This window comes from Onychostruthus taczanowskii, unplaced genomic scaffold (genome assembly GCF_017590055.1).
Source record: "Onychostruthus taczanowskii isolate IOZ18803 unplaced genomic scaffold, ASM1759005v1 scaffold28, whole genome shotgun sequence".
In the NCBI taxonomy this organism is placed as follows: Eukaryota; Metazoa; Chordata; class Aves; order Passeriformes; family Passeridae; genus Onychostruthus; species Onychostruthus taczanowskii.
Genome location: NW_024500128.1, coordinates 8,838,894 through 8,855,759, shown reverse-complemented (window position 1 = coordinate 8,855,759; position 16,866 = coordinate 8,838,894). Strand labels below are relative to the sequence as shown.

The 16,866-nt window shown below is 40.3% G+C and overlaps 1 protein-coding gene across 1 annotated transcript in view; it reads right to left on the bottom strand.

Annotated features, from left to right (window-relative positions):
- Positions 1–625: 625 nt before the first annotated feature.
- The window catches only part of LOC121337691 (transcription initiation factor TFIID subunit 4-like), a 36,172-nt gene continuing 19,931 nt past the window's right edge, over positions 626–16,866 (bottom strand). Inside the window, exon 2 of the mRNA XM_041407950.1 lies at positions 626–1,450. Coding sequence (XP_041263884.1) covers positions 675–1,450 — 776 coding nt within the window. The 3' untranslated portion in view covers positions 626–674. The remainder of the gene's footprint in view (positions 1,451–16,866) is intronic.

Sequence of the window (16,866 nt, the reverse complement as noted above, 5' to 3'; positions counted from 1 at the left end):
ATGGTTATTCACAGACATGCATTTCCAGCAGCTGAATTGCTGGATCTGCTCTAAATGATCTATGGCAATTACATTTGGCGTTGTACAGCTATAATTTTACTGCATATTAATAGCCACCTAGCAAAGAGGTAAATGCCCTTTTCTCGGCTGGGTGCAGAATGAATGCCTGGATGTATTCAATTGGGTAAAACGAGGCCTGGATTTTAAATGCATAGCAGCGGTTTCATGTATCAGAAACGCGTGTGCTGGTGAATTGCCTGTTTCCCTCTGCCTTGATGGTGTGCAGCAAGGCTCCGAGGGAAACATCATCAAGCCAGATCCTAGATAGAGACATGCTGGGCAGGGGAGGAGGAAGGGGATCATGTGCCCCATTTTTAGTGGCTCATCTGCTACCACCCAAAATCTGCTGCAGTCTTTTTTTTTTTTTTTTGTGTTTTTTTTTTTTTTACCCCTTTCAGCAGCTCGGCTGATCAGCCTGAAGGCTGTCAGGTTTCACCAGCAAAAATAATAATTAAAACCACCCTCCCTAGACCTTTCATTTACAGATGTCCTCTGGAGTCAAGGCCCATTTCCTTCCCTCTTTATTTTTCTTGGGGGTCGTGTGTCGGGGGCGACAGGGAGTGGGTGGGAGCAAATAACAAGGAATTGGAGGGGATTAACGAGCTTTCTCCTTATTAGCCCCGCTCGGGTGCTTTGTCTCCGTGCTCCTGGCTGAGGATGGGCTGACGGGGAGGGCTTGAGGGGGGAACAACGTGACTGGAGGGGTCGGCGTGCGGGAAGCCACCGGCGCACGGGCGGGCGGACAGACAGACACAGACAGAGCGACCCCACGCACAGACAGACGGGCGGGCATCTCGGGCCGTGTGCGGGGCTGGGTGGGGTGAGGGCGGGCAGCGCAATGGCGCCGGGGCCAGCGGGTCCTGTGCGGCAGCCGGGGCAGCGGCGCTGAGCGCAGCGAGCGCGGAGCCGGCGAGCGGCGGAGCCGGAGCGCGGCGCTGCCTGCGGTCCGGGGCGCACCACGCTGCGTGGGCGGGGAGAGAGAGAAAGGCAGAGGTAGAGACTCGCAGACAGACAGTACAGCCCGGGAGCGCGGCAGATAAAGGACGGAGGACAGGGAGAGAGGAGCGAGCCAGAAGGGGATCCAGGCAGGCGCCAGGAGCGGACGGGCAGAGGCGGGCGGAGCGGCGGACCGGGCCCGGACAGGAGGCGGCCGGCGGGTCGGGCGGTGCCGCCGCGGCCACCGCGCCCGGCCAGCAGCGCGGCGCGGCGGCGGATCTCCTCCCGCGGCGGAGGCGGAGGAAGAGACCATGTATTTCAGGAAGACAGTCACTGTACTGTAACAGCAGCGTATCCGCAGCAAAATAAACAAACCGGCCAACCAAAAATACCAAACAAACAAAAATAGCCCGAGCCGCCAAGACGCTGGGGGCAGATCCCGTTTGCAGGCAAGGAAAAAAAAAAAAAAAAAAAAAAAAAAAAAAAAAAAAGGAAAGGAACGAAAAAAAACCAAAAACAAAACCCAAGGAAGCCAAAGCAGAATCTGTCGACATTTGTGTGGCGTGATGTTCTTTGTTGTCGCGATTTTTTTCTTGTCTATTTTTTTTTCTTCCAGCATGTGTTTTCTGTCATTTCGTTGGAGTCATTCGCCCCATCCCCCTCCACTCTCCCCCCCCCCCCCCCGCGATCTTTTAATTTTTGAGGTCAGGGCGGCTGGAGCATGTGGAGTGGAGAGAAACAGGAGCTGTGTATGGAACGGGGGCTTGCCTTTATTGCGTGCGATGGGCAATTATTAATAGCGGCTGCAGGATTCCGGCTCTAAGATGTGGTATTTACTAGAGGGGGAGGGAAAAGAAAAGGAAAACAGGGTGTCGCTCGTAGTGCGGCGGGGCAGGATGCTATCGGTGCTGGAGCCGGCGCCTCGCACGGGACTGCGGAGCGGCAGCGTAGCGGTGGTGACAGCCAGGTAGGGCGGGAAGGGCTCGGCGTGGTCGCGGGGCCGCCTGCCCCGCGGAGGGCGGCGGCTTCCCAAAGTTTCGGCCGCGCGGCGGTGATCGCCAGAGGCGCTGCCGGAGGGAGCAGAGGCGGCTCGGGCTCGGAGGTGAGGTGGTCGGGAGCCGGTCTGGGTCAGGGGAGACGAGCGCCAGGGAGGGGAGGGTCTGCGGGGGGAGGTCGCCCTCCTCCTAGCCGTCATTTTAGCTAAAATGGATCAGACTCTTAAGAAAATCTGAACTTTTACTCGCTGATTTGTGAACAGCATCGCGGGATCCGCTTTCAAAGCCGTGTTTGCTGGAGGGCAAACCTGGGCTGCTTGGACTGGCATTGTTCTTAAGGGTGGCGATGTGAGGGCAACAGATTTACTTGGTGCTTCCTTGGCATCTCTTTTTGCATGCAGTGGAGGAGGATTACAGTCCAGGTGTTTCAGCCTGTTAGGTGTCCCGTTTTCACAAAAAGCAGTTCATGTTACTCCGCTTGGTGTATTCTGCCTACTTGTCTGTGCGTCTCAAACGATATCGCTTGTAAATCTAACCCCGACGTGCTCATCTAGCGCAGCCATTGCGCAGCCTTGTTTAATTGCTGTTATTTATTTTGCCTTCATTCACCGCGTCAGCCAGCGGGGGGAACACGCTCCGATTCCGGGTGCATTTTTACGTACTAGGTGTGTCTCTGCGCTTCCAGGTGTGTGCGGTTTTGCTTAAAACTCATCCCGCCGCCGTGTGACATCGCTGTAAATGTGCCGGGAGGGGAAACAAAAGCATTAGAGAGCGACACAAGTGTTCTGTGCATCACCTGTTTGACTTCTCTGCCATTGCAATGCTGAGCCAGATGCATGCCCGGTGCGCGTTCTTCTAAATGGCATATGCACATTTTAGGCAAGTACAAGGCAATCGAAGCTGAGGGTGATGGGGAGGGGGTAAAAAAACCAACCAAACCAAAACCATACTGTAAACTGATCTGCAACTTTTTCAGTCGCATAATTTAACTGCACGCTGATTTTGTTTTAGTAGTCTTCGTCACGGATCGAGGCAAGTTTGTGTGCACAATTGGGCTTGCAAATTGCTAATCTCGCACTGACTTTGCCTCTCAGTTCCCAGCTGGGCATGGTTACCTTGAGAGCTGTGGTATCAGCACTGTCAGAGCATGCTCCGGTGGGGAGATCGGGTGTGTTCTATTTTTAATACTATTTAATGAAGATGCTTCTCACTCTGCAATATACGAAGCATAATGGAAGAGCAGAGCGATGATTGGTTATGGATACTGGAAAAGGAAAAATGCAAAGGTAAAAAATGTAAATCCCTCAAATATTTATATTACATTAATGAAAGAAAATGCAGCTGTGCAGAAAGGGGATTGATTAGCTTATTTTAAGCTGAAGAGTTTCATGGTGTCTAGGATGCTATTTTTTTTTTTTTAAGTGCTTTTAAAAAGTTGCTTGGAGCAAACTAGATAGATTATTTTGTGCTATTGGTAAATCTTATAATATGTAGGCATGCTTATGTTGAAGAATATGCTTTTTGTATAGTGAAGTATCTTACAGTGGAGTAGCTTAAGGAACATCTTAAATTTTTATTTTTTTTTATTGTGATAACCAATTTGAATGATTAGCTCTATTTACATGCTTATTGGTAGCCTCCTGAAGCGGGAGTTTTGAGTTTTTATTCCTTGCAGTTAAAAGTTAATTCAGTTGATATTAAAAATCATTGTTGCATGCAATGCTCACAGAATGCAAGCGGCTGTAAATCTCTTGTGAATGTAAAGGAAAATACCTATAGATAGCTACAATGTATACCACTTGGCAAGATCCATGGAGATACTTTTGAAAACTGCCCTGTTATGTTCAGTGTACTTGTAGTCAGAAATGTGTTTATTTGCTATTTGAAAGAATCCACACACTTAGAATCATGTAGAGAAATTTGCCTTGATTAAAGATGTCTTCTGTAAAACAACTGTATTTTCTCTCTGTTGTCTGCAGTTTTACAGGATGGTGGTTTAAGAAACAGCTGAGTACCCCTCCTGCAAAATCCTTTTGCAAGCAATTATTTCTTTCTGCTATGTGCTAGTCATTTTGACTGCCCCTGGGCTAAGTGTGCAAGTGAGGATTGCTCAGACGAGTGTTGCACCACATCGTACCCATGAAGGAAAAATTACATAATGGTGATAGAGGAAATGCAAAGAGATTTTTAACACTGGTGTAATTATAGTTCTCAGAGAGGAAGAAAGCAGTGCAAAAGTAACTTTGAAACTTCATTCTGTTGGAGGAAAACTGTGGGCCAAATCATGTTTTCCTGATGGTGCTGCTTTTCCTGTGGGCTTTACTGGGGTTATTTGCATGATTACAGTAACTAGACTTGGCCTGAGAAATCACTGTTACTAAATAGAATTTCAGGGAGTACATAAAAGAAATCTAAGAAGTTTTAAAATCTGCTGCACTGTTGACTTCCTCACAGGTTATGATTTTGAATAACTAACTTTAAACTTGTAATGAATGGGGGGAGGAAAAGTGTGCTAATTCTAGGATGGCTTACTTACAGTTTGTCTTGTGTCCTGTAGGCATTGGTCTCGCTGCAGTCAGTGAGAGCTTTAAAATTGGCTCCATGGTGTAATCAGTGCTAAAGACAGACACCGGGACAAATTTTCAGCAGCTGTACATTGATGTAGTTTCTTTGGTCTTAAGAACAGGGTAGACTTGCACCAGCTGGTGATAACACCTCTCTGCTTATAACATACAAGGTCTGTAATTTCCATTGAACGGTATTACCAATTTTGTTGGCGTTAATTTCAGAGTAGGAAAATTATTTTGGTAGACTGGCAAATCCTTGTTTATAGAGACTACTCATGAATGAGTGGCTTGATCTTGTGAGTGCTCCCAGCTTAATTTCCTTGATAAGTTTCAAAGCTACATGTGTGTAAGCTACCTAATTATTTAAAGGAAATGCTATTCATGTTAAGTAATCTTTTTTCAAAAATATCATTACAGATTGGCCAGTTGAGAAGTAATGTAACTACCATGCAATAAACTTGCAAAATCCATTTGTCCCCTGCTTATTCATTTATTAGATTTGAAGCTATGTATTAATGTTCTTAGCAGGTAGTAAGTCAAGCAAATGGGTCCCTTTTTCTTCTAGAAGATTGAAACATTCATCAAACAAGTAATACATGGCAAAGACCCTGTACGTTCCAATGGAGAGCACTTGGTTGTGAAGATTTAAAATACTGTGTATGAATATCTGTGTGGTAACATGCATTTCTAGGATACATTCTATTTTGATGACAAACTGCAATCCAGGTAAGTTAGATTTCCCTAATTCAAGTTGGGTAAATTGAATTGCAGATAAATTATGCAAACCATGTGAGGTCATGCATCTAGTTTTTGACAGTCATCAAGTGGGACTTATTATGGTCTCCAGCCTTGTAACTGGGTCACCCCTGGATTGTAAGTTTCCCTGATTAATTGCAGGTGTTTGTATTTAATTTTTCCACTTGATACACGAAATGCTGATTTTCAGAAACATGTAGATGTAAATAAGTTTACATGTTTGTTTGTAGCTATCAAAGTGTTTTATTTTTACATAGTAATTTAGTGGTAAGCTCTTCTAACAAGAAAGTAACCTCAGAAGAATTGCAAATAATGACTCCTCTCTGGCTTATTAGTGGGTTTTTTTGGTTGTTTTGTTTTGTTTTTTTGTTTTTTTTTTTTTTTTGGGTTTTTTTTTAAATAAATTAAACCTGCCTATAAATTCATGTAGACATACTGCTTACTCCTCGTGGACAGAATATGTCCTTCTTAAGAAGGAGGCTTAAACCCAAATCAGAACAGCCACTATGGCTTGCATGAGTATGCTGGTGTTCTCACACACACAGACACACAGTTTATTAGAGAAATTAAAAAGACAATATGCCATAAAACTACAATATTTTCAGTTTTAATTAAAACTATTTTTTTCATAAATAACGTCTATGGATTCTAGCCAATACCTTATTTGTCACTGAAGGTCCAGACTGCTAATTTATAGGACTTCACAGCTGCTCAGATGTTTGAAGTGACTCTAGTTTTGGGCTTCATGTTTCCTCATATGTTGGTTTTACAGTAGGCAAGCTATATGATTGGGTAAATTGAATTTCCTTAGCTTATCTTAGTCTATGAGAGCATATAAATAACCTGCATTAACGCTTAATGTGTGACATAGACAGTCCAAAGTTGCGAATTGGATTGATTCCAGGGAAGGAGCACTGGAGCTCTCTCTCACCTTTCAGGAAAATACCTCAAGCAAGCACTTCCATAATGTCCTGCCACAGCTGCCCTCTTCTACCTGGTAGTAATGTTGCTGGTATTTACGACTTCTTCCTTTTTCACTGTTGTAGTTTCCAGGCTTTCAGGTAATCCACCACCAGTACACTTCTTTTTGGTTCCTTGGAAAAAGTTGTTGTGGGAAAAGTCTCTTTTCATTCAAGTGTACAATTTTTTAGTCACATGGTGCAATCTTTAAAATGTGTTCGATCATTCTAGAGTTCTAAATAGGTGATGAGCTGTTACATGAAAATGATACGTCACTTTTTTTTGTCCTTTTTTCCCCCCGGCTATTACACAAAAAATTCCCTGTTACTGAGTGGAAAAAGCAGACTAAATACAGAGAGAAATACATAAACAAGAAGTAAACAAAATTGCTTTTTACAAGAGTGTGTTAGTGATGACTGTTTACATGAACTAATTGCAGCTGTGGTAAACGTGGTCAAAAGAAATACTAAATAGGTTGTTTGGTTAGTGCTGAAGGAAGACGCGAAGTGCGAGAGAACGATAATGTCATATATCATGACTAAGCTGAAATGCAGAAGGCATAGTTAGGCTGTGACAGCTGGGAATTTGAAATTTGTGATTTGGATATCCAATGACTTTATGAAGCAGGGGGCTTAGAGTACTTTCTAGTTGCTGGCGGTGTGTGGAGGCAGTAACCATGTAAGGTGGTTTTTAGGGCAGACATTCACATAGCATATGCTGAAGTATTTAAGGTGAGAAGTGCATTTTTATAAGTGAAAGAAAATTTTCACAGAGAAATTGGGACACTTAGGGATCAGGTCAGATGTCTGATCTTGATCTTTTAAGGCCAAGAGTCACAGATGAAAAAGAGTAGTACTGTGAGAAAGCAAAGTCCTATAAAAGTGTTTTTGTAATTTAATGCTTTCTGCCGTATTCATAATTTAGTCTTGGACAATACTATAATTTATTTATGAGCTGTTTATACAGCGCTTGTGTTAAAATTCTAGAATCTTTATAACAATTTCCAACTGATAAAACTGCCTTTTTCCAAAGTTGGATGCCTTCAAGTCAAAGGAAAGCTTAAATGGTTGGAAGGATGGTGTGACAAAAAAATAGCAATTAAGAAAAGCCCCAGCAAATACTCCCACACCCCCTCCCCCACAATTAAATGCTCTGGTTTTTGATTTCTCAAAGGTTTTGTCTTCTGTTTGCAATCTATGCTAAAACATAAAAAGCAAATATATACAAATCACCTCCTTTTAAGCTTCTGTTTATCCCAGTTTTTACAGCCATGCAGCAATAATTTTTACTGGATTCATAAAATCATCAGAGCCAGTTTTATGTTCTAGGATTTGAACTCTGTTATCAAAAGCATGCCTGAACAGCTAATAATTTCGTGAGTAATGAATCCTGTCAAAGTATTTGTATTTTTATTGCCTCATGAGTTGAAGTCTTCCTGTGCCTTCAATACAGAAAGCAATTTGTAAGTTTTCATTATTAAGTATCAGTCAGAATATGCTGCTTTTCTTCACAGGGAGTGCATGCATCTTGGGTTTGGTGACCTGCAGAGCTTCTCGTGGTGTAATGCTTTTTTTTTATAGTGAAGAGAATTATCATAATTTGTTCCTGTGTAAAGAGGGATGGCGAGGCTTCTCAGTAGATTGAAGCCAATGAAGGTGAACTGCAGATTAGAAGCATTTTAAAAATGCAATTAAATTATTATTAATTAGTATGAATTATTCAACTATATATTTGATTCAATGGGAAGTTTTTCTGGGGAGCCAACTTCAATGGTGTTGATGCTCTTATGTGAAATAGGTACAGCATGATGTTCTTCTGAAGAATATGCCTACTTTGTGCTTTTTGGGTGTTTGTGCCATTGAACTTTATTTGAAGTGCCTGAACGTAAATCATAAATTGCAGTGGCGCAAACTATACCTTGAGGTTTTTCCATTTTCAAGTGACTGCTCTCTTTCGAAATACATTGCCATTGGTATAACATTTAGAACAGTTTAAATGAGGCTGCTTAATACATTATAAAGTATTTGTCATGGAGTCAGAAATGTTTATGGTGTCATAAAAGCTTTGAGGGAAACACATCAAATAAATTGGTCCACTCTGAAGTCTCACCACAGATTTTAATGTAAGCCCAGGAAATGTCCGAAAGCTTTATAATTTGTGTACTTGATGAGCCATAAAATCTGAAGCGAGAAGGTCTGACTTTTATGCTTTCAGGTTTTGTTCCTTTAGGAAAAGTTCAGAGCTTTCTTCTACAAAATAAAAAAAAGGGAAATTTTGACCATTGATCTATAAGGAAAGCCTAATGAGTGACTTAGGGCATCTTAAAGTGCCGTATTTCATAAAGCATACTACTGTTAGCATCTGGAAATGCTAATGAAACTATGTTTGATCCAGGTGTGATTTTTGGGGAAGCTTTAACTCATCAAAAATGAGCGTAAGTTGAAAAACATAATGTATTTACTAGCTTTGTGTGTCTCAATACACTTTTCCACTACAGTGTAGCGGTCTGTTCTGCAACAGAGCAGCAAAATGGAGTGAACTCTAGTGACAAGAGCTATGGCAAGCAGCATAACAATCCTGTTAGATATGGAAGACAATGAATTATTACTGAGGCATAATGCAACTTCTGTTTAATCTCTGTACTGTTGAAAATGACTGCATTTGAAAGAAGTCCTTGAATGACCTGCTTCTTAAAGTAGCCCTCCCAAAATTGGTGGTTGAGATAAGGGAGCAGTGGGGTAAGGGCGTAGTAGAGGATTAGTGCTAGTAGCATGCTTGTGATGTGAAGTTAGGTTAAGGGGCATCAGAAGTAGGAGGATAGCAAAGGGAAATAGAACTTTTGGGACATATTCCGTGAAGATTAAGTAACTGGAATTTTTGATAATGCGGAGAAAATATATAGATGTGTAGCTTCTTTTCAGTATCATTTGTTTTCTGATTTAAAAAAAACAATAAAACTTCTTATGCATGTGTTGTGATGCCTGTCTTTTTGTAGAGGATCAGGACAAAATGACTACTCCTCTGCAATCACACCTAATCTCACTAAATCTGAGGTTACAGGGCTTGTAAATGATCTACGTCTTCTGATTTTTGCTGTTGCAGAACTGCTCCTCTCTGCCACCTATCTGGCAGGAGAGAAAGGAAGATAACAAAATGGTTGCCGAAGTCTGAGGGCAGCTCCATGAAAGTGTGGGGTAAAATGGGATTTCTTAGCTTGGCTTAATGTCGGTGAAAGAAACTGGTGGTTCTTGGGCAGACATGCAAGATCCTGGATTCTGTGGTATGTAGCCAGTTCTTCTCTGAAAATAAATTGGTTTCTATCCTTGATACCTCTTCCTTTGGCATGGCAGTACCTGATAAGTTAGTCAGGTATTTGCTGAAATAGTGTAATGTGCCCTGTCATAAATCCCCTGTCATAAATCCCCACCTTTCTATAAAGGGCTTTCTCTTAATGGGGAAGGATTGGTAGGAAAGAGCAAATTGAGACACAAATCTTGATGCAGCATTTCAGCTGCCTGTGGTTGTGCTGCCGGTCGCTCTGTAGGCATGGTCTGTGGTTCCACAGACACCCTGTCCATTCGCTCCTTTGTCGTGATGGTTTCCGCAATGCGGGAGGAAGATGCGGCAGGCACCTACCTCTCTCAAAGCCCACGTATTTCTTTGATGTATTTGTTACTCCTCAGGGTTTGTTTTGTTTGTTTTTGGATTTTTTTTTTTCAGGAAGTAGACCAGAGAACATCATTCGTACTCACGAAGGCTAATTACTATTTTTCCTCTACAAATCTTTTCGTGGAGAGCTGTGTGTTCAAAGAACTGCTGCTAACTATTTTCTGCGCTACAGTTATGCTCAATGTCCAGGCAGAGAGTGCCGAAATATAGAATCCTTTGGCACCTGTTCCTATTTGTGTTTGTTTGATAACATACACTTGTGTCACATCTTTATTAATGTTGTCAGGCACGTCAAAGCCATCTGTAACAAAACCGCATCAGGAGAAGAACATGTCAGAAAATCTGACAGTAAAATATCGATGCCTCTTAAGAAAACTTTTTTATTGATTAAACAGCACAATTTCACTATGTGGAAAAATGAAATCAGTTCTAATTATTTCAGGACTTTGAGAGCAACTCCAGTGAGCCCTGAGTCTTTGGCTTGCCTATGAAATGACAGCAGACTAAGCAATTTAGTGGTATATTATGAGAAAATTCTATGGCATGGGAATGTGTTTGCTAGGTTTGCATTGCCTGAGATCATAACAAAAGAGGAACATAAGTGACCCTCGTATTTCTGGTGCAGAGTTGAATATTCTCCTGGAATCTGTCATTTATTACCCATACTCAGTGGTTGGAATGAGGCTGGCATATGATGTAACATACCAGTGGTCCTCGGAACATCAGCTGCATGTACAAGCAATTTCAGTGTCTGTTCACTGCCAGACAGATGATTTTAATAAAAGGAATTCAGGGGCTCCGTTCCTGACCTAAGATGGTTTATTTTGGGACCAGTAGTTTTATGTAGTATTCTATTATAAATTCTGAAAAATTGAGATAATTTCAAGTAGCTTTGCCACCTCAGCAGAGAAAAGAAAAAATATGGACTGAAGCTTTTGTCAAAGCTGAGTGTGTGAAGCAAAGCATACTGAAGTTAAGAGACTTACTATGTCCCTAAGTGTAACATATAAAAGGGATTTTCCTAAAAATTTGTCCATAGCCCTGATTTGAAGCTTGCTGGAAGTGCAGGAAGATAAATATCGGAGGAATTCACCACAGTCCCAATATAAACTCTTTTCTTCTGCTTCTTGATACATGAATTTCAAGCAGTCAGTGGCATGCATGTCTCTGCCTCTTTTTTTGGCTGTTTCAACACTTTCATCAGTTGTCTCTATTCTGCTCCATATACTCTCTGGCCATTCTTCATACTGAGCCTTTGCTTTTTTCCACGTTGTGCCCCTTATGTACAAAAGGGTCAGTTAAACTGACCTTTCTGGCATTCCTTGGGTTTTCATCATTTGATTACATTTTCCAGCTTTTTTTTGCTTGCCTTCTTCTGTGTCAGATATTTGCCCCTGTTTGAAAGAGGTGAAGCCTTTGATTTAATAGTCATATAGTACTGCAATTTTTAAAACAACCTTTCTTGGTAGATTTTTGGACATTTAGTTTATAATAAACATGTTACGTAAAACATACTGTAATTATTCAGAATATAGCAGTTCCCAAATTTCTTGGATTTTGTTCTGGTATCTCTTAAGGAGAGAGTGCCACCAGGTCTGATTGCATTTGTGAAACAAAAAGTTTTATGGTGAAAGCCAGAAGACCCTGTGCTTTTGAACTTCATGTATGGAGCTCCTGTTGGTATATCTGTGTCCCTTTGGGGGACCATCCAAATCCAGTAAGCCCCACAGAAGTGTGTGTGTGTTTCATGCTCCTGGAAAATGTTGTATCCTGCACTCTCTATCTATTTATTTATATTATTTTGGTTTTCTGGGATTAGCAGTATTTTCAGTACATTTTTGTCTGTTGCCTAGAAAATAAAGTGTAATGGGAATGACCCAGAGTAAGTACCTTTAACAATGTTTTTGTTGTCAAAGACTGATGTGTTGGCTCTCTGACCTTTCAGATGGACTTCTGTCTATGTTGTGAGCACCACAGCACCTAAAACAGTATGTTGGATGCAGTTTACTGTGTTACTAGGTTGTACAAGTGTATGAAAGAAGTGGAAAATTACTGGAGTTCTTACATACAGAGAATTATTTTGTATTTGGTGTCTGTACAGTTGTTGAATAAGCTTGGAAACTGCCCCAAAAGCTGAAGGCTATATATTCTTCTTGTACCTCTGATTATCATGATGTCATGGCCACAGATCCTGGTCAAAACTGGAGGAAACTGATTGATTGTAGAGATTGTTCCACCTGAGGCAACAAGCTGTCCACATTTGAGGACCTGTACTAAATACATAATCCATGTATATATTTGTGAAATGCATATATAGTAGCTCCTTCTAAAGACAGAAGTAAAGGAATTGTTGGCTGAAATTTCTTACTTGTGTATTTGAAGGAACATGGTTTGCTGCCATCATCTGAAAGCTGAAATTTATTTTATCATATTTTTTTCTTTTTTTTTTTTCTTGCTGCTGAGATATAGCAGGAGAGTTGCTTGTATTCAGCTGCCAATTATGGATTTAATTCAGTTATTTGTTTTTCAGTAATCTGATTGCCATTAGTGCCTAGTTCACTAATTGTTCACTGTACTCTGTCAGTTTATTATGCAAGTAACATTCTGAAATGAAACCTAATCAAGAAGTGATGGCAGCAGTCTGAACAGATGATGTATAGTAGTTATGAACTGATTTTTTGTTTATTTTAATGGCTTAATTTCCAGACTGTTGGACAGTCAACTCAGTTATCCCTCAAGTAGTATGAATTGAAGCAATCTCTTGCCTTTCGAACACAAAATTCTCTTGTGTGGAGTCATTCCATTTTTTTAGAGGGATGTCATGTTAATAAGATGTTTATTCCACACTTAATGGTGCCTGTGCTTTTCTCAATGTCCTTGATGGTAATTTAATTATTGAATTCAGTTGTTTGCCAAGGAGATGATTTGTGATTTTTAAAAGCATGAGTGCAAATGTCTGTAGTACCACAGACTTGGAATGCAGTGAGGGGGACTTTCTTTTTTCACATAGCCTAGGTTTAAGCTGACTGACTCTTGTTTTTATTCACTTGATTCCCTAATCTTAATCCTTGTAAATAAATGCATGAAAATATTAGCCCATATAACCCTATTGCTGCAACTCAGTCAAATATGCAGTAGGATTATGTTTCTCTAGTAGGAAGCTTGTATGGCAGAAGATTCTTCCAAAATGTGCATCTACATATTTTGTGGACTCAAAATTCAAGATCTAGCATTTATATTACTGAGGATAGTAAGCTGGAGTTTTCCCCAAATGACTGCATTATCCGTCTGCTGCTCAACTGCCTTTCCAGTGCAGTGGATTGGAAACAACAGGATTGCATTTGGAAGACAGTGAGGCATAACACTTGTTTCCCTCTTTCTGCTAACTTCAGACATTGAAACGGGTGAACTCCTGATCTATGGTATGGGAGAACTCCTGATCTATGGTATGGGAAGGTGCTATAAAAGTAATGTTAATTGTGTTTGAAGTTTGTGTTCTTCAGCCCAGCAGAGTGACTGTAGATGCAACATGCAGTCTTGACCACCCCCACTCTTGTGCTCACTAGTGTCAGTGAACCAGAACTTTATTGTTGAAAACTGTTTTTTTTTGTTTTTGTTTGTTTGTTTGTTTGTTTTTTGCTGGCATTTCTGTAAAAGAAAGAAATGGGAAAAACCAACAAGTAAATTCTCAGGCTTAGGATGAGGAGGATGACACTGGGCTGCTGCTGATGCCTGGCTGTGAAGAGTGTGCATGTGGAAATGGTCTGGGAGTGGTCATGGGGCCGCCTGTTCCTCTCAGCCCTGCATGGGCTATAGGTGATGGGTGTGATGGTCATAAAGTGCCTGTTTATTTCAAGTAGCAAAAGGAGACCCTTTTATAAACTGGCTCACTAGTCTGTCAAGAGAGGATGTGTTCACTGCGTTCCAAGTGGAAAAACAGGGCTGCTGCCTTTTTAAGTATTTTGTGGTAGTGTCAGTGAAATACTGTGACATGTTTGGTGGGGTTTTATTGGGTTTTATTTCAGGAAAGAACAGATTTTTAGTACTTCCAAATGCCTTTCTGAGGTTATTTGGATAATTTAAGGTTATTCTTTTTCAGTGAAGGCTTTTAATAATCTTTGTCTTTTAAAAGAGATCTTTTTAATAGTGGGAATAGCTACAAATTCAAATGCTAGAGATAAAACTCATCAATTTATACTATGTTCTACTGATGTCCTCACAAAAACCATCAGCTCTCCCCAAAAATACATTTTGGGGATAAATGGGGGGGTTGTGAGTGAGAAGCATGAAGCTTTTCCAAGAAGACAGTGGTCTGTCATGAGACAGTAAGTTGGAGAAGGATGTGAGAACAATGAAAATTCCCATTGTTCAAGGGTTTGGTGGTTGTTTTTTTTTTTGTTGTTGTTTTTTTTGGGTTTTTTTTTGTTTTTTTTTTTTTTTGTTTTTTTTTTTTTGGTTTTTTTTTTTTTAATTTGTTTGGGTTTTTTAGGTTTTTTGTTGGTGTTTTTTTTGTTTGTTGGTTTTTTTTTGATGTTTTTGTTTTGTTTTGTTTTCTTCCAAACTTAGTCCAGAAATCCAGCATTGAATTTCCCTTCCTCATGTTGAGCTTTAGAAAGCATGAATGTCCCTCTGGAAGGAGAATTGGCAGCTGGCCATTTCTCATCACTGTGAAACTTTGTAAGAAATATGAATTTGGGAAGTGAATAGAGGAAGAAAACAATACAAAAGGAACTGCTTTTGAAAAGATACCCTTTTTCACCATTTGCACTGCTCAATGAAAACTAAGCTGTCCAGCCTTTAACTTAGGTGACCCAAAATAACGTCTGTACAGTGTGCTGGCAGCTGATATGTGGTAGGCAGTGAAGATAAACCCCATGGTATAAATGAATAGTCCCAGCAAGGCTTTGGAAAGCACTTGGAGTGAATTCTAAGTTGGGTAATGAAAGCACATTTGGAGGGAAATTGAGCTGCTTGCCCTTCCTGATTGCTTTGTTTGGCTTGCATTGATACCCCCTAATGTCCCCATTGATAACCCATAACACAGTGGGGGTGTGGCTGAGGTCCTTGAGCCTCAGATACCCCACAGAAAAGCTCCTCCTTGTAAGTGAGACATGAAGAGATGGTTTCAGGCGTGTAGCCACTGCTAATCAGGCTAGTTAAAAAAATGTGAAAAATAGCAGTCCACTTTCAATACTGCATTTTTTGTAAATAACTAAAATGCCATCATCTTACTATTTAGATGCCGATGTGGTTACCTGGTTTTCCCCATCTTTACGGCACTTTTAAGATGTAGGCTTGCATGCTGCTTGTTTCTCAGGTCATTTCTCTTACGGAGGTAGCGAGTCTGAGCCATTATTATAAATGGCTTGCAAGTGCTGTCTCAGTTTAGTTAGATTTATAACAAAATGGATCCTATAGACAGAGTTTTGCATAAATAAAAGCATTTGTCTTTCATTGCTCTTTCACTTTCCTACCTACTATCTTGTAGCAGTAGGTTCTGAAACAATTTTATCTAGAGGCTGCAGTTAATTCTAATAAGCTTTAGGACATCGTACGAAAGACACATAGAAAGTTTTTCTTGCTTGTTGATACTTTTCTTAAAAATGCTGGTGCTCAGGGTTTCTTATTATGTGCCCTACATCTTTATGTATATAGGCAAAATAATTTTTTTAAATATCCATCAGTTTTTTTAGTGGCTCATTTTCATGCACAAGCATTTGCTGCCTGCCACAGAAGTGTCTGTTACAAAGGGGGCACTGGAGAATGGAAAGTGCTGGAGGATGATGGCCATGCGTCTGGGAATAGGGGTGCTGGTTAGCTATCTAGCTCTTATTTTGACCAACTTCATTGCTTATTTAGCCTCTTTAATCCTCAGTGTCCTCACTTGTAAGGAAATTCTCGCTTTTTGTACTTACTTTTACTTACTTTTACTATTTTAGCCCCATTAATTAGATGGCATGATGGCATTTTAGAGCCTTTTGTTATAAAGAGGCATAGTAGAAATATTCACTTTGCCTCTATTGGGCTTATATTGGCATATACAATCAAGTTATGATACCTTCATAAGTTAGCTCAGTCAGTTGTTTGTGTGCAGCCCTGCAATCTGCAGCACTTTTGAAGACCTCACTTTCCTTTGGCTGCAGTTACTCTCTGCTGTCACTGTTGAGTATTACAGACTTTACTTACTGGCGCTTTCCCTGACAAATAATGTGAGAACATGTTTCTGTTTTAGCAGGTGATAATGTTGAAGAATTTTAACAGGTACAAATGAAGATAATTTGAAAAATAAAGTCTCAGCCATGTGAAAATTTAAGAGACAGAGCTTGAAAGAATTAAGATTCCTTTCAGCTGGTTGATTTAATATTTCACGTCTAGAAACATGTGTTTATATATAGCATGTATTTAGAGTTAGCTCTAGCCAGGACAGATTTAAAATAAAAAAAACCCACAAAAAACAATACCTGTCATTGTTTGATTGAACTTGATAAGTACAAGTAATTAGAACACAACCAAAGCCACCAGATTTAAGTATTGCAGACAGCTTATGTAGGCAACTTTTTATTTTGCAGGTGAAAGTTTAATAGGCAAAACATTTTGAGGGGGAAGTTTTTGAAAATGTTATGAAGTAAGTATGACCTGTTTTGTTCTAGGCATGTGAATCCCCCTCTAGTGCCTTTTTTAAAATTTTGTGCAGAATATATAATAGGTCATCCCCTTTTACTAAGCAATAATAATTTATAAACCTCTGTGCTAAGTTCCCTTCAATCTTTATAAGCTACTAGCTCTTCTGTGATTCTAAAATAATCAGTATTGAAATTGGAGTCTTTATTTCTCTGTTTTATTTTTGGGTTGTAAATATTTTTCGCAACAGCTTTTTCAGAATATCATTAAAATGTATGTTGTGATGATTATGTAGGCATTTA